At 44.6% G+C, this 24294-nt stretch overlaps 1 protein-coding gene across 1 annotated transcript in view; it reads right to left on the minus strand.

Annotated features, from left to right (window-relative positions):
- The window catches only part of MAU2 (MAU2 sister chromatid cohesion factor), an 893447-nt gene that overhangs the window by 293588 nt on the left and 575565 nt on the right, over positions 1–24294 (minus strand). Inside the window, exon 15 of the mRNA XM_069649112.1 lies at positions 14867–14944. Coding sequence (XP_069505213.1) covers positions 14867–14944 — 78 coding nt within the window. The remainder of the gene's footprint in view (positions 1–14866; positions 14945–24294) is intronic.

Here is a 24294-nt window from a genome sequence, read left to right on the forward strand (position 1 = left end):
ACCCGTCAGAAACATCAAGGACCATATACACGGCCCATCAGATCGAAGTACACCAACCTGATCAACATCCCACACATCAATAGGGCCAACGCAGGTGGGCTAGGATTCCCATACTTAGCCCCTAAGCGCTGGAACGCTCTCCCTACTGCCCTCAGAGCAGAGGCATCCCTCACAGCCTTCCGGAAACATCTGAAAACGGCCCTCTTTAATTAATCCCACTCACACCCCTTTCAACATCCTACTTCTATACACCACCACCACAACACATCTTCACGCACTACATTATGTACTTTGTGTAATATGTAAAACTTATGGTGTTTAAGCATGTACTATGTTGGAGTCCTTGAAACTAAGCTTTGCTCCTATCTCTGTAACTAAGTATTATCCTCTGTAACAAGCGCGACAATGCCTAAGGGCTGCTGTGCGCTCAACAAATACGAATAAATAAATGTGTGCAATCCCAAAAGGATATCCGCTTACTTTATTGAACCAAAGGAGTGTATTGAAGTGTATTTAAGTGTTGCATATTGCTCCCTTCTAAAGTAGGCTTATTTTAAAACTGGCAGTTAAATTGTTAACCTCGAGTATACGTGTTATTTGAATAAATGTCACTGTGAATCTCTAGGTTACAACCCTACAGCTCATGTTGGCCCCTCTGGAGATAAGCCTGGCTGCTAAGACACTACCAAATTGTGTAGTACAGGCTTATACCAAAGGTTGGGTTACCTATTGCCAAGAGGGCAAGGCTGGTGTAGTCTCCCACATGGTTACTACATACAAACTTGCCTAAAAAGTATGGTCTAAACTTCTTCACAGACCACACAATGGCAAAACTTACGTTCAATAGTTGGCCACCTTGTCTCACGGTCCTTCAGTTTCCTACTGATGAAGCAGATCGGCTGTTCCCGGCCCTTCCCATCCAGCTGACTCAAAACTGCACCTATTCCTGTATTGGAAACATCTGTCTATACAATAAAGGATTGGTTACAGTCAGGAGCTCTCAGGACTAGAGCTTGACAAAGGGTTTTCTTACATCCTTCAAAGGCATGAGTACTCCTCATTCCACCTGACCTTCTTGAGGCATTTTGGGTGAGATCACCACATTCAATGGAGAAGCTATGGTCCCATAGTTCTCAATTAGGTTCCTATAGTAGCCGGTTGGGTTGGAGTACTAAGTGTGGCCCAGTCTTGTACAGCTTGTACCTGCCTTATTTCAACTCCTCCTACTGCATGTCCAAGGTAGACCACTTTGCTTTGACCAATTTGACATTTACTAGCCTTCATGGTCAGATGGGTCTGTTCAAGAGCCTGCAAACATATCAATGGTGGTCAAGAGGTTCTTCCAAAGTGGTGCTGAACACTGCAATGTCATCCAAATATGCCATGCAGAAGTTCTCCATCCCATTCAGAATTTGATTCATCAGCCTCTGGAATGTAGCAGGTTCATTATTGAGTCCAAAGGCATGACCTTAAACTGTGGGGTAGAAAATGCAGTTTTCTCCTTGGCATGGTCTGTCAGAGTTATTTGCCAATAGCCTGACAGGTCAAATGAAGCGAGGAACTTGGCTGAACCAAGTTTGTCCACCAGCTCAATTGTCCTAGATAAAGGTTGGGCATCAGTCGTGGTGACCGCATTAAGAGCTCTATAGTCCACACAGAATCTCAACTCCTTGGGGCCTGCCTTTGGCACTAGTACAACCGGACTAGCTCATGGACTTGTAGATCGCTCCATTACCTCAAGATCAAGCATCTTGTGGACCTCTTCCTTTATGTGCGATCTTACATTGTCTGAAACCCCGTAACCCCTGCTTTTGACAGGGAGACAGCCACCAGTGAGAATATCATGCTGGCCCCAAGGGGTCAAGCATGGTGTTATGGAGAATGTTCAGTTCAGTGCTAAATTCCTCCCACCCTAGAGACCCCCAGCTCTTTAGGCCAACTTTGGGACTTTTAATCCTATGTGTTTTTTCTTTTTTTTTTACAGTCTGACAAACTCCATAGGCGGCATATTTACATTGTGACAGCACCTTCAGTGCAGTGACACAGGGAAGTCTCTTAGATTTCCCAAAGGTTAAATACCTTGTCTTGGTGAAACTACTGTTTCCAAGAGCAGTGAAGTTAAATTGACTGTGCAGTCAGTGCTGGTGATTCTGTGCGAGTTTCTTCTTGTGAAATAGTTTACTGAAGGGAGGAGCCAGCAGAGCAGCTGCTGTTTCATTTCTACAAAACCTCTTTGTGTCCGCAGAGTAAGGCAGCAGAGTTAAGTCTGCAGTCAGTGCAGTCCGTGCAAGCAGTGTGGCACAATCGAAACGGAACCCCGTAAAGTAACAGGTCAAATCCTTCTCACCCTCCCCAATACATGCTATTTCTTTAAACCTTGATACTGTTGACACTGTTGAGATCAATCTAATACAAAAGCGAACTCTGAAATAGGCGAGGTCTCCGTCGTTGGATACTCTAATCATATTACTTTAACTATAGCACTTTTGGGAACTTGTGTTAAGCCTATTACGTGCTATTTTTGCAAGCGTCAGCAAGCCATCTGGTGTTACTGCAACATCGGCGGATCATCAAAATAAGCAGACGGCACATGAGATCACTGGAACTGCTCCCCACACAAACAGTGTGAAACCTTTAACTAGGCGGGGACTGCGGCCTGGCGCCTTTAACCCGCCTGGTTTTAAATCCACAAATCTAAGGAGTGCAATTCTTCTGAAATAAGTCAATAGATATTACAAATTAGCCAGGGACACTGGGCTTTTTAATTTTAACCTGTGCTATTGTAATTCTCTAACTGCTAAAGAACTTTAAGGAGCATAGAGTATGGCAGGCTTGGAATGAACATATTGCCTGCCTGTATTGCGAACAGATCTCTATCAGTGGATAGCTGTGAGAGTGAATCCTGCTGAGTCGAGGGCATACAACCCGGTAGAACTTGGCTTAATACGTGCTACAACAATGACAATTATATAATCTACAGAGCACAGTCTCAGGAGAAGATCTTAGAGCCCCGGAACCAGATGAACCGTTTCGATGGGACAAAAATGTCATCATGTTTGAAAGAGCAATGTTTAAACCATACAAATCAGGGGGTGGGAGATTTTAACCCCCGCAAAGCATATTTCCTACAGACAACCAATTACCCACTGGATCAGGCACGGGGATATCGGGAAATAAGAAATCAAAACAGTTGCAGAATCAAAACCTTGACATCAGATGGTAAGAGATATTCCAATACCCAACCTAGAATGTACACTTACATGCACCTAAATGAGAAACACAATATCAGATTACTTTTCAACGGGACAGGTGTTTCAAGAGAAGGAAGCATCAGAAGAGCAACTAATAGTTGACCATCAGACCTTGAGGATCTGCAAACCTCAGATTGACATTGAAGGAAAAAACATGCATATGATAGAAGGAGAAATGGAGAACGCAGAACTCTTTCAACCACTAGAATCTTCTTTTGAACTAAATGTAATCTCAGCATTATTACAAGTATGCAAAGTGGCCAAGGACTTAGAAATAAAACATTAAGAGAAACCAGACCTGTGGTAGAAAGCAACATAACAGAACCAGATCAAGCACAAACTCTTGGAACTCCAACAATAACTGCCTTACATTTTGTATTAAGTTCACCTGTAAACGTATTTGAAAAATAAGTCTCCTTTGGCTGTCATCAAATCTGCCGCCAATGAAATGAAATATTTTTTTTATATCGCACTCGTACAAAAGTGTTTCATTAGGCGAAACTTTGAATGTTAGATGTTGAACGAAACTGTCAATCGGGAAAAATAGATACTCTGATCCAGCAATGGGAGGGAGCAAAATAAGAGTTGACTACGCTGAACGCAAAGTTAGGACAAGATGTAATTGGGATATTGCATGAAAGATGCTCTTGCTGTTCACAGCCTTGTTGGCCAACCCCCTGAATAGTGACGCAAATGATACACCTCTATCGGCATCGGTAATGTAAGAATGTATACAACTGGCCGAGCAAGAGGACAATATTCCTAATAGCGAGGATGCCAGGGGGCTTTCTAATCCGAAAATAAAGGAAACAGCGAAACAAAAAGAATGGGTAAAAAAAAAAGAAACTTGGACATTAAGTAAGGAGGCAGCGGCCAATCTTCTTGCTGAGGCCGGGAGAACAAATGCTCTAAAAACACAAGAAGAACTGGAGAACTGGAGTGTGGACACTAACCAGTTAATTTAGAACTTCAAAGGGGTGGTCCTTGATGAACAGGTCAAAAGTAAAAAGGTCAAAAGTAAAAAGAAGGGAATCAAACCCCATTCGCACTTGGGAAGAAAAAATAAATCAAAACCAGAAAAGGACAAGAAGTCAGGAAAGCAGCTCACTAGACCAAAGCTCAAAGTTTACAGTGTGAATCCAAACCAAAAGGCCAAAGGAAATTTGATGGGGGCAGTATCCCTAGGAGTGGTACCAAACCAAAACCAGCAAATTGGGCCGATGGATCAGATACTCTTGAGATTACCTTGGATAACTGTAAGCAACCTCCACTGATAGAGTTAGTAAATACAGAAAATCAAGGTATAGAGTACTCGGCCGTTATCTGCCCCCTGTCCAAGGACCAAAGAATACAATCGCACCTAAAAATAAAATCCAGGACAAAGTACAGAAAGGGGCACGGACGATCAATGATAGCCTGGGATAACAAATTAAGAGTTCCCCAGAATCAGACAAATACTTGCACTAATGAAGGGCATTCCTGAACTGAAATCCATTTCATCAGCCAATATAGACTGCCAGCTTTTCTCTTAACCCAAATATAGACATTGCGAGTTGGACTTTAACTCAAGATTGGGGGTGGAAGCCACCCTCAAAGCAGAGGCAGAATGGGTAAAGAGGGCCTTTAAAGTATCACAAGAATTGTTCTATATAGCAAATTGAGGTGCCCCACAAATTGAAACAGGATATATCACAAAATAGGCAAAGTAATGTGAAAAACTCCTCTGCGCCATCAAATGTATGGGTGATGGTACTGGAAATTGTTTCCCAAATCTAAGTTGGGCTTTCCGGAGCAGACACTTTAGTTAGGGAGACACTTCAGGTACTATCCTGGAATACAAGGGGGCACAATGTTGTTCCAGGAAACATGGCTAAAATCCTGCTTTGGACTGGATGGTTTCTCAATATATCATCAACTGGCAGTGGGGGATGGGATAGGTTGTCCCACAGTTGATCCAAGCATTGCAGGTAGAAATTAGGCATTTTTACACTCTTCACTGCTTTCTGACATGATATCTGGTATAGTAGTTGTAAGGGTTGAATTGGGACTTGTTAGGACACTTTTTTTTTTAAGTGCAACCCAACTTCATCAAAACCATTCGACTGAGGCAGTACAAGACTCCACTCTTAGTATAAGGCTGTACCACCTGAGTTCATGGTAGCGTAGACAGAGCAGCCAGGCTTATCTTAGGAGGGAGAGAGAGCTGTAGAATCAGTACAAATGAAATTGTAATACAAATGGTCCGAAGAGAAACAAACACTATGTATGAAAAAATAAAGGATTTATAAAAATACAGGTAGGCCCAGATAAATCTAGGCTTAAATAAGTAGTACATTATATAAAATCACAATTATAAAAACACAACACCATACTTGAAGGTACACAGAAAAAATAATAAAACTTATTTGGAACACTAACAAGTTCTAGGGAAGTCAAAACCTTTTCATACACATTCAGTATAGGTCACACCTATTCTTGGGGAGAAAAAAAACAAAGGTTACTTCCACAATTACATTTAGTAATGAAACGGCAGTAGACAACCAGGTGTACAATGACTCTACAAATTAGTCAGTCAACTGGAAATTATACTTTGAGAATAGTGCAACACTTATTCCAGGTACAGTAAAAACCTGTAACTACTTTTGTGGTTATACTAGGTGAGTAAAACCTAAGGATGTAATATTCAATTACAGGTGATTTTGAGATCAGTGAAACACAGATTGAGATAAGCAGTAACTCTGATAACTTATTTTTGGATGGCACACAGCTAACTCAAGGTAAGTAAAACCCATATACGTTTTTAATCTCACAAGGAGTCCACGTTAGATATTTGCCAACTATACAAGTGACCAGTGGTCGAAGTGTACGAAAAGAAGTAGTGGAACTATGCTCCCCGCTGGCCTGTCCCTGCTTTTAAGAATAGTGCATCACACATCCAAGGTAAGCAAGTACTTTTCTAACTGTTCACTCTTGAGTTACAGTAACCAACCAACTCTTTCACAAAAAACTAACTTTTGAACACTTATTTTCTTTTCTAGGCAAAAGGGCCGATCCCTTAAAAGTCTTTCCCTTATTCTTGTAGAGTGACCAACAGGCAGTGTCAGAATAGGTTCTTTAGTAGCAAAAGTCCGTTCCTTGGGAAAACTGGTCACATAGGTTAGTACTTTAGAGTTAGAAGAGGGTCTAGGGGCTTCGCAGAAGACACCTTAGCAGGATTCTGGCAGTGGGACTGGGTGCACTGGATGAGAGGCCTCCCCATCACGGAAAACACCCCACAGCTACACAGAAATCCCAAAAGACTTAAGGGAAGTACATACCCAAGCCAAAACAGTACCTCAGCATTGAAGAGGATGTTGAAGCAGGAGGACTTCGGGGTTTGCAGCCAAATACCCGGTCAGTGGATTCCTTGTCATGGTGACTGAAAACAAGACCTCAGAAGGAACTTTGCGGCAGGGATCAATGGAGAAGTCTCTAGGCAAGGTTTTCCTTGTGGCTGAATGTGGTTCTGAGGATTTGGCGCCTTTTCAAGGAGAACAGAAGACAGAAAATCGCGGTTGAATTCTCGTCTTTACAAAGGTTCAGCATTTGGTTAGGGGGACTTTTCGGACTCGTTTTGTGTCTCTGGGGATGCACCAGGATGCCCACCAAGTTTCATGGAGATTCGGAAAACTGTGCACTGCACAGTAGCTTGAGGTCCCAGGGTATTGCAGCAACACAAGGTCACGCACTTTGAGGGAACTTTTCGGACTAGTTGGTTTCACTAGGCTCTGGGTCCTCGTTTTCAGAGTCCCCAGGTTGATTGGAAGGAAGGGCTTCAGCAGGCTCCGGTTACACAGCAGGCTCTCTGGTTGCTGGAAATCTTTTCAGCTGCTTTTCAATCATCCTCCTCTTCGGATCGTTTCCAGTGGTCGACTTTTCTTCAGCTTCCAGATTTGCAGTATTTACCAGGAACTACAGCACAACCTCTGCATTCTATCCCCACATTTTACAACAAGGGGCGGTCTGGTTGTCCAATCAGGACAGCCAGCCCCACACACTGGGTTTTGTCCCCATTCAAGCAAGGAGGAAGACAAAGGGCTGTGGAGTTTGGCTCCTCCCTCACTTTCAGCCCTCACAGACTCTCACCGAAGTTAAAAATCACACACAGGAATTTCCCGCCCTTGATGTCAGGGGAAGGAACAAGAAAGAACAAGAAACACTAAAATGGTGAAGAAAAGACCGGGCCCATTTTGGTAAAATAGCACCTTAGGTGCCTGCACTGCAGCTGTGAACACAGCCCACAGTAAAGGTGCACCAAATATAAGGTATCACTGCCACCAGCCATTGAAGGTAAGCTTGTCCCTGTAACGTAATTGTTACAGTCTGTGTGAAAGGGGATACATTGCATCTCCCCAGCACTCCACATAAGGTGTGGAGTGCTCGTTTCACAAAATAAAATGTAAAAGGGATCCAAAGATCCCTTCTACCCTTGGGAACTGTAGTTCTCTCAAAGTTAGCAAAAGAAAGTAAAAAGCGGAGCCCCTAGGGCAATTCAGCAACAACAGGAATTTGCCAATAATTTGTTAAAGAGGATAACTTTAAAAAGTCTATGGGGAGTTAAAAAAATGACACCCATAAAAAGGTTCCCACGCAGAGGTATTAAGGAAAGATATCCCCCTAGTAAGGCAAAATGTTCTGCGATTGACCCAGGTAAGGAAGATTTACCACTTCTATGAAAATCTTAACCAACACGACAACCAAATCACAGGTGAGTAATATAACCTTACATCTACTCTGTTGGAATGGCAACACATTTCTAAAGGTAAGACATTACTTTTCTAACTGTTCACTCACAGATATAGTTACCAACCAATATCTTTTACATGCAAGTAACTTTTTAACACGTATTCTCTTTTCTAGGCAAAAGGCCCAATCCTTAGAAGTATGTCCCTTGTTCTTGGAGCATTAGTGTTCTTAGTGGCAGAAGAGGGGGGTTTTTAGGGGGGGGGGGGGGTCACTAGGGTCTTGTGTTCCAACAGGCAGGTCAAGCTAGGTTCTACAGTAGCAAAAAAAAAAAATCAAGAGTTCCCAAAGAAAACTGTTAGAAAAAGTAAGTACTTTACAGTTAGTTGGGGGCCCAGGGGCTTTACAGAAGACCCCTTAAAAGAAATCCAGCAGGGTCCTGGGTGCATTGGACTAGGACTCCCAATAAAAACACACCACAAACTACACAGGAATCACAAAAGACTCAAGGTAAGTTGGTAGGGAGAATTCTCAGAAATGTGCCAATTCCTCTCTACCTTGGAGACCCCCAGCACTTTTGCTAGACTCTAGGACTAATTTCCAACCTGCAGAGAGCAAGACCTTTTTTCCCACTCATGTATTTTACTGTGAATGCAACTTTCCTTTTGGTATAGAATCTGACAAACTCCATAGGCATCGTCTTTTTACATTGTGACACATAGCACCTTCAGTGCAGTGGCACTGGGACGTCTTACAGATTTCCCCCAGGTTTAAATAGCTTCTCTTGGATAAACTAAACTACTGTTTCCAAGAGCAGTAAAGTGAAATTGATTTTAGACCCAGCACACACAATCTTACAATAGGATGCTGGTGAGGTACTTAGTATCCCCTTTGTCTAGTTTCTCATGTAACATGTTTAGGTTACCCTTTCTACGATTAATGGCTGGTGGCAGTTTACTTTTAACTACCATTGGGAGTTTTACTGCAACTGTAAACCCAGCCCGCGGTAAAAGCACCCATGGGTGTCCATGCTGTCAAAATGGCCCCAGTCTTCTCTTTTCGCCATTTCATGTTGGCAAGGTTCTTCTTGAGATTTACTCTGCACACCAAACCACGTTTGGTGCCTTTGTTAGTTTTGTTTTTTGCGGGATTCAAGATTAAAGCCTGCCTCTGGCTCCAGGTGGTCTGGCAGGGGCAGGAAGTGAGGAGGTGCACAAAACTCCCTGTGCTTAATCCCCTTGGTTACAGGAATGCACATAAAGGTGATTGGCCAGCTGGCTGTCAAGCACGGAAAGCCACCCTGCTGTGGGATTGACAGCTAGGCTGCTAACGCAGCCCGCGGTAAAAACGCACAATGGTAGTAAAAAGTAAAACACTGCCACCAGCCATTTATTGTAGAAATGGTAACACAAATATTACATGTGAAACTAGACAAAGGGGATAACAAGTAACACCTCCAGCTCCCTATGGTAAGCTAGTGTGTTCTGGGTCTAGAAAGTTACAAAATGTAAGTAAAGTCAGTTTCACTTCACTGCTCTTGGAAACCGTTTATCCAAGAGAAGCTATTTAATCTTTGGGAAATCGAACAGACTTCCCTGTGCCACTGCACTGAAGGTGGTGTGTGTGTCACAATGTAAATATGATGCCTATCGAGTTTGTCAGACTCCAAAGTCCAAATCACAGAAAAATACAGGAGAGATGAAACGTCCTAAAGTCCAGCAAAAAGAACTGGGGGTCCCCAAGCTAGAAGGGAATTAGCACATTTGAGAATTCTCCCCAACAGTCCAGTTGACTGATGTGATTTGTTACTGAGAGTCAGTGTACAACTGGTATGGTCTACTGCCTTGGCATTACTGAATGTAATTGTGAAAGTAACCATTGGTTACTAGTCTCCAAGAAAGGTGTGACCGATACTGAATGTGTACAAAATGTTTTTGACTTCCCTGTGCACCTTCAAGCATAGTGTTGTGTTTTGATATTTGCGATTATATATAATGTGTGATGGTACTTATTTACCCCTAGATTTATCTGGGCCGACCTGTATTTAAATAAATCCTTTATTTTTACATACATACATAGTGTTTCTTTGGAATATTTGTATCTGCCACTGAGAAAACTCATGCTCCAAGAATAAGGGAAAGACTTTAGAAATTGGGCCTTTTTCCTAGAAAAAAAACAAGTGTTCAAAAGTTACTTACTTGTGAAAGAGTTGGTTGGTAACTAACTAAGAGTGAACAGTTAGAAAGGTTCTTACTTACCTTGGATGTGTGCTGCACTATTCTTAAAAGTATGGTTAACATCTTTCCTTCCTTAGAAACTGTTTTGCCATTCTAACAGAAAGTAGACGTGAAGGTATATTGCTCATCAGTGATTAGGCTGTGCCTCTTCCCAAAAGAGATGTGTTGGTTTCACCAGATTATTCCTGCAGGGTAATTGTATGAGTGTTGGGGAGAATTCTCAAAAATGTGCTAATTTCCATCACCTTAGAGACCCCCAGCAACTTTGCTGGATTTTGAGGACTTGATTTTTTACCTGGAGAGAGTGACCCTTTTTCCCCCCACTCTCATGTATTTTGATATGCATTTTCTTTGGTTATGGAGCCTAACCAACTCCATAGGCATCTTTTTCATTTGTGTCACACAACACCCTCTGTGCAGTGACACTGAAGTCTTTCAGGCTTTTCCAAGGTTTAAATACCTTCTCTGGGATAAATTACTGGTCCACAGAGTAAGTAAAATGAAATTGACTTTATTAGTCTTCCTGGACCCAGGACACTATCTTACAATTGAGTGCTGGAGGGGTTACCTAGTATCCCGTGTCTAGATACTCATGTAGCAGTCAAATCTCTGATTGCCTAACTGCCATTCAAGATTGGTGTGCCGCCAATGATCTTTGTCTGCATTCCAGCAAGACAGAGATCCTCCTCATCGGCACACCTTCACCATCCTTTCCCCTCACTCTCTGGCCGGCTTCCCTTTGCCCTCCTCCTACCCACACCTGCGAAGCTAAGAACCTCAGGGTCATCTTTGACTTCACACTTTCCTTCTCCGCCCACATCCGAGGTCTCTAAAAAGTCAAACTTACTACTGCACCTCCTCAGAGGCACTCTGCCTTTCCTCTCCTTCCCCCAGAAGCTCATGGTCTCCCAAGCTCTGGTTTTCTCTAGGTTGGACTATTGTAACAGCCTCTTTCTAAATCTATCTGCCTCTACTCTCCGCCCTCTGCAACTTATCCAGAACAGGACTGGCAAAACTTGTCCTTGGCCTCAAGCCCGGGGATCATATCTCTCCAGCTCTGAAATCTCTCCATTGGCTCCCAGTGGCTGCATGGATTAAATTCAAAACCCTCTGCATTGTCCACAAGGCTTTCTGGGGCCTAGGTCCAAAATAAATGTAGCTATCCATCTGCAAATACCTCCCCTCTCGAGCTCTCTGCTCCTCTAACTCCCCGAGGGACAGTCATTTTTCAAAGAAACAAGCTGGGGGTAGATCTGTCTTGGGCTGGGGCCTCCCGCTGGAGCAGCCTCCCTGCCACTCTAAAACTTGAGAACCATCTCCGGTTCCAGAAACACCTCAAGACCTTCCTCTCTTCTTCTGCCTTGGCTCTCCCCTGCTGATCTGTTCTCTCTTGCCACCGTGCACCTTGCCACCCTCTGTCTTCCGAGCCCAGGTACCTGCTCACCCTGCCACCCACCCGCACTACCTCCGGGCCACCCCTTGCACTGGGGTCTGTATCTGTACCCATACAGCCCCCTTTTTCTTGCTGCACTTATCATACCTATCCTGTCTGCTGCCTTAAACCTAGCACTTGCAAATTGCTGGCTGCATTAACACTGTTTGTTGCCTTTATTATTTATTATTATTTATGTTTCTCCTTTGCCTCGCACTTTCCACTTCTTCCCCCCCCCTCCATGCACTTTTCCCCTCCTCCTATCCCATGGACTTGTGCGTTCTCAATGTCACTGGGCTTAGTAAGGTCGTTCTCCCCTGTTCCCCCTCCCTTGCCTTGTCACGCTCTGAAACACTTGTGTATGAGTGCGATAGAAATATAATTAAAATATCAGATCATATCAAATGCTACCCTTTCCTCTCAGAATGGCTGGTGTCATTGGTTTTACAATGAACTACCATGATTTATCATGACCGCAAACTATTCGTAGCTCCGGTAACGTTAAATCATGGGAGCCATGTTTTTCAAGATGGCGTCTGAACCTCCCATGTTAAAACAGGTCCCGGTCTTTTTTCGCAATTTCTCTGTCGAAAGGTCCTTCGAGTTTTTCTCTGCGTGCCAAAATATGTTTGGTCTCTTTGTTCATTCGATCTTCACTCCTGAAGCCCGCCAACGGGGAATCTGGCGCCTGAGTGTCTGCGGCCGGCAGGAAGTAAAGCGAGGTGCCAGAAACTCCCTGTGCTTAGTCTCCGAGGAGAGCCAAATTCACTCTGACGATTGGCTGGCTAACTGTCCGGCAAGGACAGCCACCCTGCTGGATGAGTGACAGCTAGGCTGGAATGAAAGGGAGAGGACTGTTTAAAAGGCGAGTCTCTTGGACTGGAAAGCAGAGTCAACCACTGCAACTAAAGAACTGAAAATCTTGAAGAGGACAGCTGCTGCAACTATTGGACAGTTTGGTTTGCCTGGTGAAGCACTGCTGCAGGTCCAAATTGGAAAGTTCACCTCGACAGACAAGCCCCTACAAGGACGACTTCTCCCTTTGAGTTGGTGGGACCAATCAACTAGACAGTAAGTCACCGGGATACCAATCTCGGAGCTGGTTGCATTTCCTTATAACCAGGGAGAAGGACACCAGTTTGTGTGCTTTACTTCAGCTACCGGAAGTGAAGTTTGCCAAGTGCCAGCTTTTGGACCAGTAGCCGTGCAGTGCAAGAGTCCCCCCCGACGTCCTCCCTCTTGTCCCCACGACTGAGGCACAGGAACAGCGGGATCTGCAGAACTGCCAGGAACATAAGTCTTCAGCTGAATCCTTTTCTTCATTTGTAAGGTACTGTGAAATCAGACAGAGTACTTACCTCTTGCGGTTAAAGTGCTTGAAACTTTCACAACTTGCAGGCCTAACCAGCTTGTGAACCAACTTAAGATTTTTTTTTACAAACCACTTCCAGGAACTTGGGCAGAGACTTTACTGTTTACTTACCAGAACAGCTTTATCCTATCCAAGACTTAAGCCCATTGACTTTGGCCTAGCCTATTGAATTAAATTGACTCTTCTGGTGAACTCCAAGTATTTGCACTGTCTAAGAATAATTGTAGCCTTTTGTGTTCTAATAATCTTTGCGTTTTACTCCTCTTGAAAAGTATTCAAAAATAGTACTGAAGTATATTTGTGTTTGATTATAGTGCCTCCTTCTTATGAATGTTTTATTAGTATTTATCAAAGAAACCTTGAGTGTAGGAGTTTACTTGAACACTTGTGATTGTAGACCTCCGTGTAACATCATTACTGCTCACATTCCCCTCTTGAGATAAGCCTGGCTGTTCAGCTCTGCTACAAAAACTGTAGTACAGACTTGTAGCAAAGGTTGGTTTTGCTAACACCTATAGTCCTAGTTGTGTGTAGTGGTCCCAAAGGGTACTGCAGCCTTGCTTCCCCTGACTTGCTGTAAGCCTGTCCTGAATAAGTCTATTAGGTTGTTGGCTACCTAGTATAACCGAGTCATTCATTAAGTGTAACGTTCAGGTTTACATTTGCTGCGCTATCTAACCCAGAGTCTGTGGTTCCAACTGTCCCTTATGAGTACTAGATCAGTCACTTGTATAGTTGGGAAATATCTAACCTGGACTCCTTGTGAGATGAAAAACGTATATGGGTTTTACTTGAGTTAGCCATGTGCAATTCAAAAAAGAAGTTATCAGAATTACTGCTTATCTCAATCTGTGTTTCGCTGATCTCAAAAAGAACCTGTAATTGAATATTACATCCTTTGGTTTTACTCGCCTAGTATAACTTATCACAAAAGTAGTTAAAGGCTTTTACTGTACCTGGAATAAGTGTTGCACTATTCACAAAAATGATATTGTCCAGTTTACTGATTATGTGATTTGTACAGAGTCACTGTACACCTGGTAGGGTCTTCTGCTGTTGCATTACTGAATGCAATTGTTAAACAATTGGTTTTTACTCCCCAAGAATAGATGTGACCTAAACTGAATGTGTATGCAAAGGTTTTGACTTCACTAGAACTACGGTTAGTGTTCCAATTAAGGTTTATACTTGGGTCTGTGTACCTTCAAGTATAGTTTTGTGTTTTTATAACTGCGATTTCATATAATGTATTACTACTTATTTACCCCTAGATTTATCTGGGCCTACTTGTATTTAAATAAATCCTTTATGTTTACATATAGTGTTTCTTTGGAACATTTGTGTTACAATTTCATTTCTACTGATTCTACAGCACTCGCTACCTCCTAAAATAAGGCTGGCTGCTCGGTCTACGCTACCATATACTCATGTGGTACAGCCTTATATTAAGAGTGGAGTCTTGTATTGCCTCAGTTGAATGGTTTTACTACAGAAAAACTGTCCTAATAGTATCGTTTTATAAAGTCCATGAGTGGACTTTAAAAAACGGTCCTAAAAAGGTACCCCTGCATATTCCCTTGGGCTACAAAGGACAGCATCCAAAAGTAGTTACAACGTTGCGTGGCAAATCCAAAAATGGTTCGGGACACCAAAAATTATAGCCATGAGACTGGGAGTTTACCAAAGTCAACCACATAAACCAAAAGGCCGATTTATGAACAATAAATACATAAAAAAGCGAGAACCAGAAAGAAAGGATGGTCATCTGCAGCACTGATGCTTCTTACAGCTTTTCTGTGAAAAAGAACATGAATTGAAAGCTCATTAAATGAAAAGGCAATTTGGTACTCACTTTGCTTCGTTGTATCTTCCCTGGAAGAAGGAAAAGAGTCCCCGTATGTAAAATGCTGCTGCTCTGAGGCAATGAGAGCTGAGAAAAAGTAGCATACGTTACAAACTCGGACCTCAACTGTAGGTGTCCAACACAAGCACATCCATAAGCATCCGGATATCAGAGTTGCCAATTTCTTTCTTTTCTTTCTTTTAAACACACCAGCCCCCTTTATTGAAAGGTCCATTCCATTACCTTATTAATTGAAGGGCATTTCAAATACTCATGGAGAATAATCTTGCATACCATTTTTTCACCCAGTAGTGAGAATGCTAAAGCCACAAATCCCCACTTATGACCAAAAACAATGTTTCTCAAATAGCATTTTTAGCTTAGCATGATGCTGGGAAATATTTCTCTTTAGGCAACTTGCCCTCCGTAGTTTCTATGGACGACCTTTCTTTTTGCTCCCTTTTTTAATCTTGTTAGGCAAGAATTGATGTAGTAACCCCCTGGGAGACTAAGCAACACTTGTCCTCTTGGCATTGGGTAACACCTTTTGGCATTTGCCTGTACTGCATAAGTTGATAATGTGACCAAGGAGCCAGGCTTATCTCGAGAGTGGTCAAAGTGAACTGCACCAATGAAATACACCAATACAAGTGTTAGGCAAGATTGTATGCAGCACCCTTTCGGCGACTACAGCAACCTTGTCCTCCTTGCAATAGTTAAACCAAAGGTTGGGTTAAGTCTGTACTACAGAGGTGGGTAGTGTGGCTGAGCAGTCAGGCTTATCTCAAAAGGGGTCAATGTGAGCAGTAGGCTTTTTACACAGATTCACAGGGACAAGTATTCAAATAAACTTACACTCAAGGTTTCTTGATTTAATAATTATTGATTTAACATTCAGTTGAATAAGCCTTCTTCACAAAGGAGCAATTTATAAGAAATACAAAAATACACTTCAAAATACACAGTTTCTCTAAATCAGTAAGTACCCATTTGGGATGGCACACAGAAGGTTCCCACACCCTGAGGTGACATAACTAGTACACTGTGGACACTGGTACATTTAGAGCAGTACTGAGTTGGGTGTCAAAAGGGTTTGGGAATATAACAAAGGTTAAACAAATATTCATAAATAGGCAAGTACCCCCGCTGCAAAGTAAATTAACACTTTCCTGGAGAAAAAGGTAAAGCACAAAGTCAGCGGTAAGACGAGTCTTTCAGGGAGCTAGACCAGCCCATGTGAATTGAACTAAAGTCTAGGTGAGCTCAAGCACTCCTTTCAGGTAAGTAGATGTATTGCACAATATTTTAGAAGTCTTTGAAGAAAAGTAGAATCACTGTAGGCCCACAAGCTGGGGGGCTTGCGAGAGGCAAAGCTGCAAGCAACTCTGCAAAAGAAACCAAGACAAGTCCTGAGAACTAGCATGCCTACACAACAAGAGGCAAGTCCCCTTAGTTAATTAAACAGTATGTTTGGTTAAAAGAAATTGGTTCCAGCTAGCTTCTGTTCCTGTGTAGGTCTGCAGATCCTGTTCCTGGGCTTCAGTCGTGAGGAGGGAGGACGTCTGGGGACTCCTGCACTGCGAATGGAAGGTTGGCGGCAACAATGGACACTTCAGATCACCGGCTCATTGCGGTTTCAGCTCCTCACGGCTCTTGCAAATAGAAACACTGGTTTTCGGATACCTCTATGGACTTACTCGCATCTGGGGTCCAGCACTCTGTTGAGGTGGTTCAGGCATGGTCAGTCCTGCTATCTGGCAGTCTGGAGGATCTTCCTGGAACGCTGGTCCGACTTAAAAACACTCCCTCGATTCTGGTGTTCCTCTCCCTGGCACTTCGGTTCCTGCAGCAGCAATCGAAGTACAGTCAGCTCTGAGAGGATTTCCAGATGAGCTTGTCTTGGGGTCGATTGGTCCTACCAACCCAAGGGGAGAAGTTGTCAGTTGCAGGGCTTCTCTAGTCGAGGCAAATTCGGAGCTTCAGCAATGCAGCAGGGCTTCGTCAGGCAAACGGTTAGGGAGATTTGTCAAAAATGTTGATATTTTTACCTGGAGAAAGTGAGACCCTATTCCCCACTCTCACATGTATTTTAATGCGATTTTATACACCATTTCCTTTCGGTTATGGAGTTTAACCAACTCCATAGGCATCTTTTACAATTGTGTCAAAGCACCTTCAGTGCAGTGCCACAGGGAAGTCTTCCTGATTTCCCAAGGTTTAAATACCTTCTCTGGGATGAACTACTGTTCCCCAGAGAAAGTAAAGTTAAATTGACTTCACTAGTCTTATACAAATTACTAGACCCAGCTCACATCTTACAATGGAGTGCTGGAGGGGTTACATAGTATCCCCTGTTTCTAAACACTCATGTAGCAGTGAACTGCTACCCTTTCATATTGAAAAGGCTGGTGGCAGTGGTTTTACAACGAACTACCATGTATTTTCCCGACCGTGAACACCAGTAGCTAAAAATCACGGGAGCCATGTTTTTCAAGATGGTGCCTTAAGCCCCTTTGTTTAAATGGGTTCCCAGTCTTTTTTCGCCTTTTTGTTTTGAAAAGGTCCTTCCAGGGTTTGTCTCTGCGTGCCAAGTCAGGTTTGGTCCCTTTGTTTGTGTGCTTTTGGCGGGCTTCAGGACTGAAGTCTGCCCTTGGCGTCTGAGTTTCTGGAGTGGGCAGGAAGTTAGGGCGGTGCCTGAAACCCCCTGTGTTAAGTCTCCTAGGAGACCCAAAAGCACTCTGGCGTGATTGGCTGGCTGACTATCCGGCAAAGACAGCCACCCTGCTGGGTGAGTGGCAGCTAGGCTGAAGGCAACAACTGTTTAAAAGGCGAGTCTCGTGGACTGGAAGGCAGAGTCGACAACTGGAACGAAAGAACCGAAGACTAGCTGGAAGAGGACGGCTGCAGCAACTCCTTGACCTTTGGGTCCCAATTGCCAAACTCCATTCGACAGAAGCTCGTTCAAGGACTGCTTCTTCCTTTGAGTTGGTGGGACCAACCAACTCATAAGACACCTGGACACCATTCTCAAGGCTGGTTAAGATTCACCAAGGAAAGGGACACCAGTTTGTGCTCTTGAATCTATAGCTACTGGAACTGAAGCAAATCCATTTTGTTTGCTTTCTTCAACAATCCTGTGCAGTGCAGGAGTCCCCAGAAGTCCTCCCTTTTGTCCCCACGACTGAGGGCCAGGAAAAGCGAGATCTACAGAAACTGCCAGGAAGCACGACTTAAGCAACATGTGTTTCTTCATATAAAGGTACTGTGCCAACCTGATTCAGAGACCGCCACTCGAGCGGTGAAAGTTTGTGAAACTTTCCCAACTTGCAGGCCTAATCAGCTTGTGACCCCACCAATGATTATTTTTGCCTAAACTACTTCTGAGAACTTTTGCAAAGACTTTACTGTTTGATACCAGAACTGCTCTTTCCTATCCAGAACACTAGCCCATTGACTTTGGCCTGGCCTATTGACTTGAATTGAACTCTTCTGGTGAACTGAAACCATTTGCACTGGCTAGAAAGTATATGTACTCTATTCCACTTACTTTTGTCCTTTTTGCTCACTGCTAAGTAACTGAACTGCCATTTGGATCCTATTTCAGGGATAGCTTAAATAGTCTCAAAAGCTAACTGTTTTGTATTGAAGTGTATTGGTATATAAGTTTTCTTCTAGTTGAATGTTTTCTAAATGATTGTGTAATAAATTATTAAGTGGTTTACCAAGAAACCTTGAAAGTAAGTGTCTACTTTAACCACTGTGCTTGAAAGTCCTCTGTGCAACTCCTTTTACTGCTCACATTTCCTCTTTAGATAAGCCTGGCTGCTCAGCTCACTACCAACAAACCGTGTGGTACAGACTTATACCAAAGGTTGGTCTTGCTTACACCTGTTGTTCCAATTGTCTGTGGTGGTCCTAGAGGGTACTGCATGCAATTCTGCCTAACAATGCAATAAACCTTGAGTGTAAGTTTATTTGAATACCTGTAACTGCTCACATTTCCCCTCTTGAGATAAGCCTGGCTGCTCAACAAGCTACCAAAACTGAATTCTCATAGATGTGCTAATTCCTCTCTACCTTAGAACCCCCAGCACCTTTGCTGGATTTTGAGGACTTTAATGTTTTACCTGAGAGAGCGAGACTTTTTCCCCCACTCCCTCATGTATTTTTGCTATGACTTCAGCACTGTTTCTTTTGGTTGTGGAGTCTGAAACTCCATAGACATCTTTTACATCGGACCACACAGCACCTTCAGTGCATTGACATAGGGAAGTCTTTCAGATTTCCCAAAGGTTTAAATGCCTTCTCTTGGATAAACTACTGTTTCCAAGAGCAGTAAAGCGAAGATTATACGTTACTCACCGTAGTGACTAACGTAGTCTTTAGGACCCTTTCCTCTATACTGCATGGGCGTCCATCGCTAGGGATGGGGAAACAACTTTTTTCACCAGACAAAACCTCCTTCCCCTTTAAATTTGAAGGCGCAGAGTGGTGCGGCACTGGGAGCATGCGCTGCCCTGACTCTGCCCTCCAGCACCACACCTTAGTCCCAACTAACGCGTCGACAATAGATTTAACATTGCCTAATGACACCAGTTTTATTAGGGGTGAGGTTGTTGGGACGTATGGCGAAAAGGGGACAAAGGACTAAGGATAGTGAGTAACTTATAATTACTCTTACGTTCCATCCCCTTTCCTCCATACTGCATGGGCCATTACATCAGAGTGTAGCTCCAGAGTGGAGAGGAGACCCTCTGTAAGCAAACTGGTTTCTAAGAACCGCCTGTCCAAAAGCTGCGTCTGCTCTAGAGCTGGCATCCAAACAGTAGTGCTTGCAGAAAGCCGAAGGGGTGGCCCATGTGGCCGCCCTGCTTATGACTTGCCAGGGGACATGCCGTTGAAAAGCGATGGCCGTTGCCTTGGCTTTGACCGCGTGGGCATGCACGTTGGCCGGCAGTGGCTTGTGCTGCCCCTCATAGGCTTCTTTGATGGCAGAGACCATCCAACGGGCTATGTATCTTGATCCTCCGAAGGCGACAAAAAGAGCGTCCGACTTGCGGAAGCCCTTGGTCCAGTCCAGGTAGAATTTCAGGGCACGCCCGACATCAAGGCAGTGCAGACCTCTGTCCCTAGTCTTTCGGCTCAGCAAAAAACGAGCCTGATGTCCATCGACGCCATCTGTTCGAATGGTTGGTGCACCAGGGCTCCCAAGACTACGTTGAGGTCCCACACCGGGTGCAGCCCCTTGATGGGGGCGTAGAGCCTGGCGAGGCTTGTCCAATGTCTTGACAATTGGGTTGGAAAAGGAAAAACTCTCCTCCGAGTTTCGGTATGCCCCAATGGCTACCAGGTAGGTGTGGCAAGTGTCGACCTGCACGCCTGAATGGGAGAGATGTGCCGAAAAGGAGAGCACATCGTCCAGGGAACATGTCAGAGGCTCAGATCCCTTTGAGTCTCCCCAGTGGCAGAACCGGGTCCACTTGCTTTTATACTGGGCCATGGTAGATTTGCTCCTAGGGCCTGGTATGATCTCTAGATTAGCCTGAGATGTCCTAGCGTAATCTGTTCAGGAACGACGCTGTGAGGGTTAATTTCTCTTGTGCGGGGTGGATGACCCTGCCCCCCCCCCCCCCCCCGCTGCACCAGAAGATGTGCTGTGCCCGTCAGCGGGCAAATGGGAGGCGACTGAGGCTGAGCAGCTCCGAAAACCATGGCCTGGCAGGCCACCATGGAGCTATCAGAATGATGCTAAGGCAGCAAGACTCCTTGAGCTTGCATAATACCCTGTGAATCCGGGAGTGGGCAGAAAGGAGTATGCTGCCATTCTGTCCCATCTGATCTGAAAGGCATCACCCAGGGAGTCAGGGCCCTGACCCTGCCAGGAGGCAAACATTTTGCATTTCTTGTTGCTCTGGGAGGCAAAGAGGTCCACCTGAGGGTGACCCCATTCGCAAAATATCTCCTGCAGCACTAGGTCATTCAACTCCCACTCGTAGTTGTCTGCTCCCAGTCTGCTGAGCCTGTCTGCCTCCAGGTTGTCTTCCTCTAGGTAGGATTACCCCAGCAGGTGGACCGCACTGAGGTAGATGTTCTCCAGGGCCCACTCCCACATGCTGAAAGCAAGCCTGCACAGTGGGGGGGCCGGGGATATGGTACCTCCCTGCTTATTGACTTAGAACATGCTGGTCGAGTTGTCCGTCTGAATGAGAACGACCTTGCTCTCGATAACCAGAAGGAAGGCTTTGAGCGCCAGCTAGATGGTTGGCAAATCCAGCCAATTGATGGGTTACTCCTACTCCTGCCGGGTTAAGGTGCCATGGACGCAGTGGTTGTCCAGGGTGCCCCCCCTCCCAATCCTCAAGAGAGGCATCCGTCTAGGAGAACTTACCTCTTGCTGTAGAGTAAATTGCATCTTCTACTACTCAAGTCCAAACAGCTTGTGGCCCTACATTGATTCATCTTTTTCTTCAAAGACTTCTGAAACAATGTGAAAAGATTTTTCTACTTACCTTCAAAGAAGTGCTTCAGCCCATATATACTCTTGCCTTTGGCTTAGCCTGTTTTAACTGATTTACTCTTATTGGGGGATCTCCAAGTATTTGCCTGCTTAAGAAATGTTTGTGGTATCTTGTTTGCTCTAATAATCTTTCCCTTTTGACTTGCTCTTAACTAATTCTGAATGCCAACAGTAATACATTAATGTCAACAGCACCCTAGCAATTGAGGTCACCTGTGGGTGTAGGTCTCTGCTGTATGCCATCCCAAATGAGTATGACATGCATTACTCACAGTAATAGCATTTCTGAGGAATGTATCTGCTTAGATTCGCATGCTGTGCATATGGTCCGACATCCAGTGGTAACCGCAGAGTATTGCTTGTCTTTTGGGGACTGAAAGGGGACGTTGGCATAGGTGTGTCTAACACTATCCCTATCATGACGTGTAGTGTACCCAAAATCCCTCACGCACAGAGGTCCCTACGATTTATTCTTTCTGCCATGAGGGAGCCCAAGGCTATTGTGAGTGAGTACATGAAGAGAGAAAGTAGTAAGACGTCTATGTTCCTTCCACCAGAGCGGTGAGGCAGGGTGGGCGCATGTGAATCTAAGCAGATCCATCAATCATCAGAAATGCTATTACGTTGAGTAATGCATGTCTTCTGATGCTTGTTAATCTGCTTAGAATCACATGCTGTGCATAGACGAGCAAGCAATACCCAGAGTTGGAGGTAGGTTATGAGAAGGACCAGTAGAGAAAAGATATCTTAATACTGCTTGTCCCACCTGAGAATCAGATCTAGAATGAGTGTCTAGGCAATAGTGTTTTGTAAAGTTGTGTACAGAACTCCAGGTTGCCACTTAGCAAATGGACTCAAGGGGAACATTTCATTTGCAATGAATGCTATGGAAGCCCCGGTGCCCCGAGTAGTGTGTGCTCTAGGCTTGAAGGGCAGTTCTCTCTTAGCAAGAGTATAACAGTGTGATGCATTTGACAATCCACCTTGAGATAGCCAATTTAGAGACAGGATCCCCTTCTCTACCAGCTGCCACTGAAACGAAAAACTGGTTTGTCTTCCTCAGTAGTTTCATTCTTTCCAGGTAAACATGACTGTCCTGTGCACAACTAGTGTGTGTAGGCTTCTTTCAGCCATACTAGTGGGATTCTGTAAGAAAGTGGGTAGTTCGATCGATTGGTTCACATGTAACAGATGAATTTAGGCGCAAATCTGGGATGATTGCGCAGAACCACCTTATCCCTGTGGACTGTACCAAAAGGGTCTAGAACTGAAAGGGCCTGTAGTTTGCAAAACCTTTGAATAGAAGTGATAGACACTAGGAAGGCCGTCTTGCAAGTAAGGTCTTTTACACTTGCTTTATGCATTGGTTCAAAGGGAGATCCCATGAGTCTGGTCAAAGCCACATTTAGATCCCATACAGGAGCTGGGTTAGAAATGGGGTGGTGAATTCTCTTAACCCCTCCCATAAAAGCCTTAATAACCGGTATCTTCCAACGCAACACTTTCTGTTGTGACGTAGTGTAGGCTGATCGAGCAAGCTAGATGAACCTTTAGGGAATTAAAAACCAATCCTGAGTCCAACAAATGAGTTGGGTACAACACAATGTGGGTAGACAAGCAGTCAATGGGATTGACGCTCTTGGTTTTACACCAGATGACAAAGCGTTTCCACTTAATGGAATAGCAATAATGAGTGTTAGGTTTACTAGCCTTCCTGAGTATGTCTATGCATCGCTGAGGGATTTGAAGGTGTCCAAACTCTATATCAGGAGCCAGGCCGCTAAAGTCAGTTTGCTTGCATGGGTGTAGTCTCCCCTCTGTCCTGAGACATGTTGTACGTGCAGGTTAGTCTCACAGTGGGGGGACCAGGGTTGACGGGCCCACATGGGGGCCTCCAAAATCATGTAAACTGTTTCCTGGTGCATTTTGTGCTTGTTGAGTCGGGGAGTCCGGGGGGGAGGGGGGGGGGGGTTTGGGATGGGCAGGGGGGGTAGTGGTTTGCAGGAGTTGAGCATAGACAAATTTCCCTGACCATGTTATCCAGAGTCCGGTCCCCTTGGAGCGGTTTTGGGGGTACCTGGAGGCGTAGTCATTGCATTGGGTGTTCTCATGAGTTGCGAACAGGTTGATCTCTGGAAAGCCCCATTCTGCGAAGACGTTGGAGACAATGTCTTTGTGCGCACGCCATTCGTATTCTATGGGCAGTGGGCAATCTCTGCTGACCACGTCCGCCAGAAGATGGAGTTCTGCTGGAACGTGTTGGGACAGTAGAAACATCCTGTGTTCGAGAGCCCACACCAAATGTTCTGGGACAGCTTGGATAGCCCTGGAGAGAGAGTGCCCCCCCCCCGTTTGTTTAGGTAATACATGGTTGTGGTGCTGTCCGTCAGGACCAGGACTGTCTTCCCCTGTAGCTCTGTCTGAAAGGCCTTCAGTGCTTTGAATACCGCTAGCAGTTCCAACAGATTTATATGGTTGGATGCTACTTGTGGGGACCACACCATGCGCTGTCAGCTGAAGCAGGTGAGCCCTCCAACCCTTGAGAGATGAGTCTGTTGTGAGAGCGGCATTACTGCAGGAGTGGTGTAGGTCTTCCCCTTCAAGAGGTTTTCCCTCGACCACCACTGCAGAGAGAACGAGGGCTGGCGAGACAACTACCAGATCTTCCCATTCCCGCAGGCCTGACACCACTGGCTGTTGAGCCACTCTTGCATGGGACGCAGTCGTGCGTGGGGAACAAAGTATATGCATGACGCCATCATTCCTAGCAGGGATCTGAGAAACCATGTTCTGAACCCTCTCAGAGGGGAAGACTAGGCCATCCTTTGCCCGAATCAGAGCCCCTAGAAATTGTTTGACTTGACTGGGGTCTAAGCTGGATTGCTTCTCGTAGATGGAGAAACCCAGACTGAACAGGAGG

This window comes from Ambystoma mexicanum, chromosome 1p (assembly GCF_040938575.1).
Source record: "Ambystoma mexicanum isolate Mex_15411 chromosome 1p, UKY_AmexF1_1, whole genome shotgun sequence".
In the NCBI taxonomy this organism is placed as follows: Eukaryota; Metazoa; Chordata; class Amphibia; order Caudata; family Ambystomatidae; genus Ambystoma; species Ambystoma mexicanum.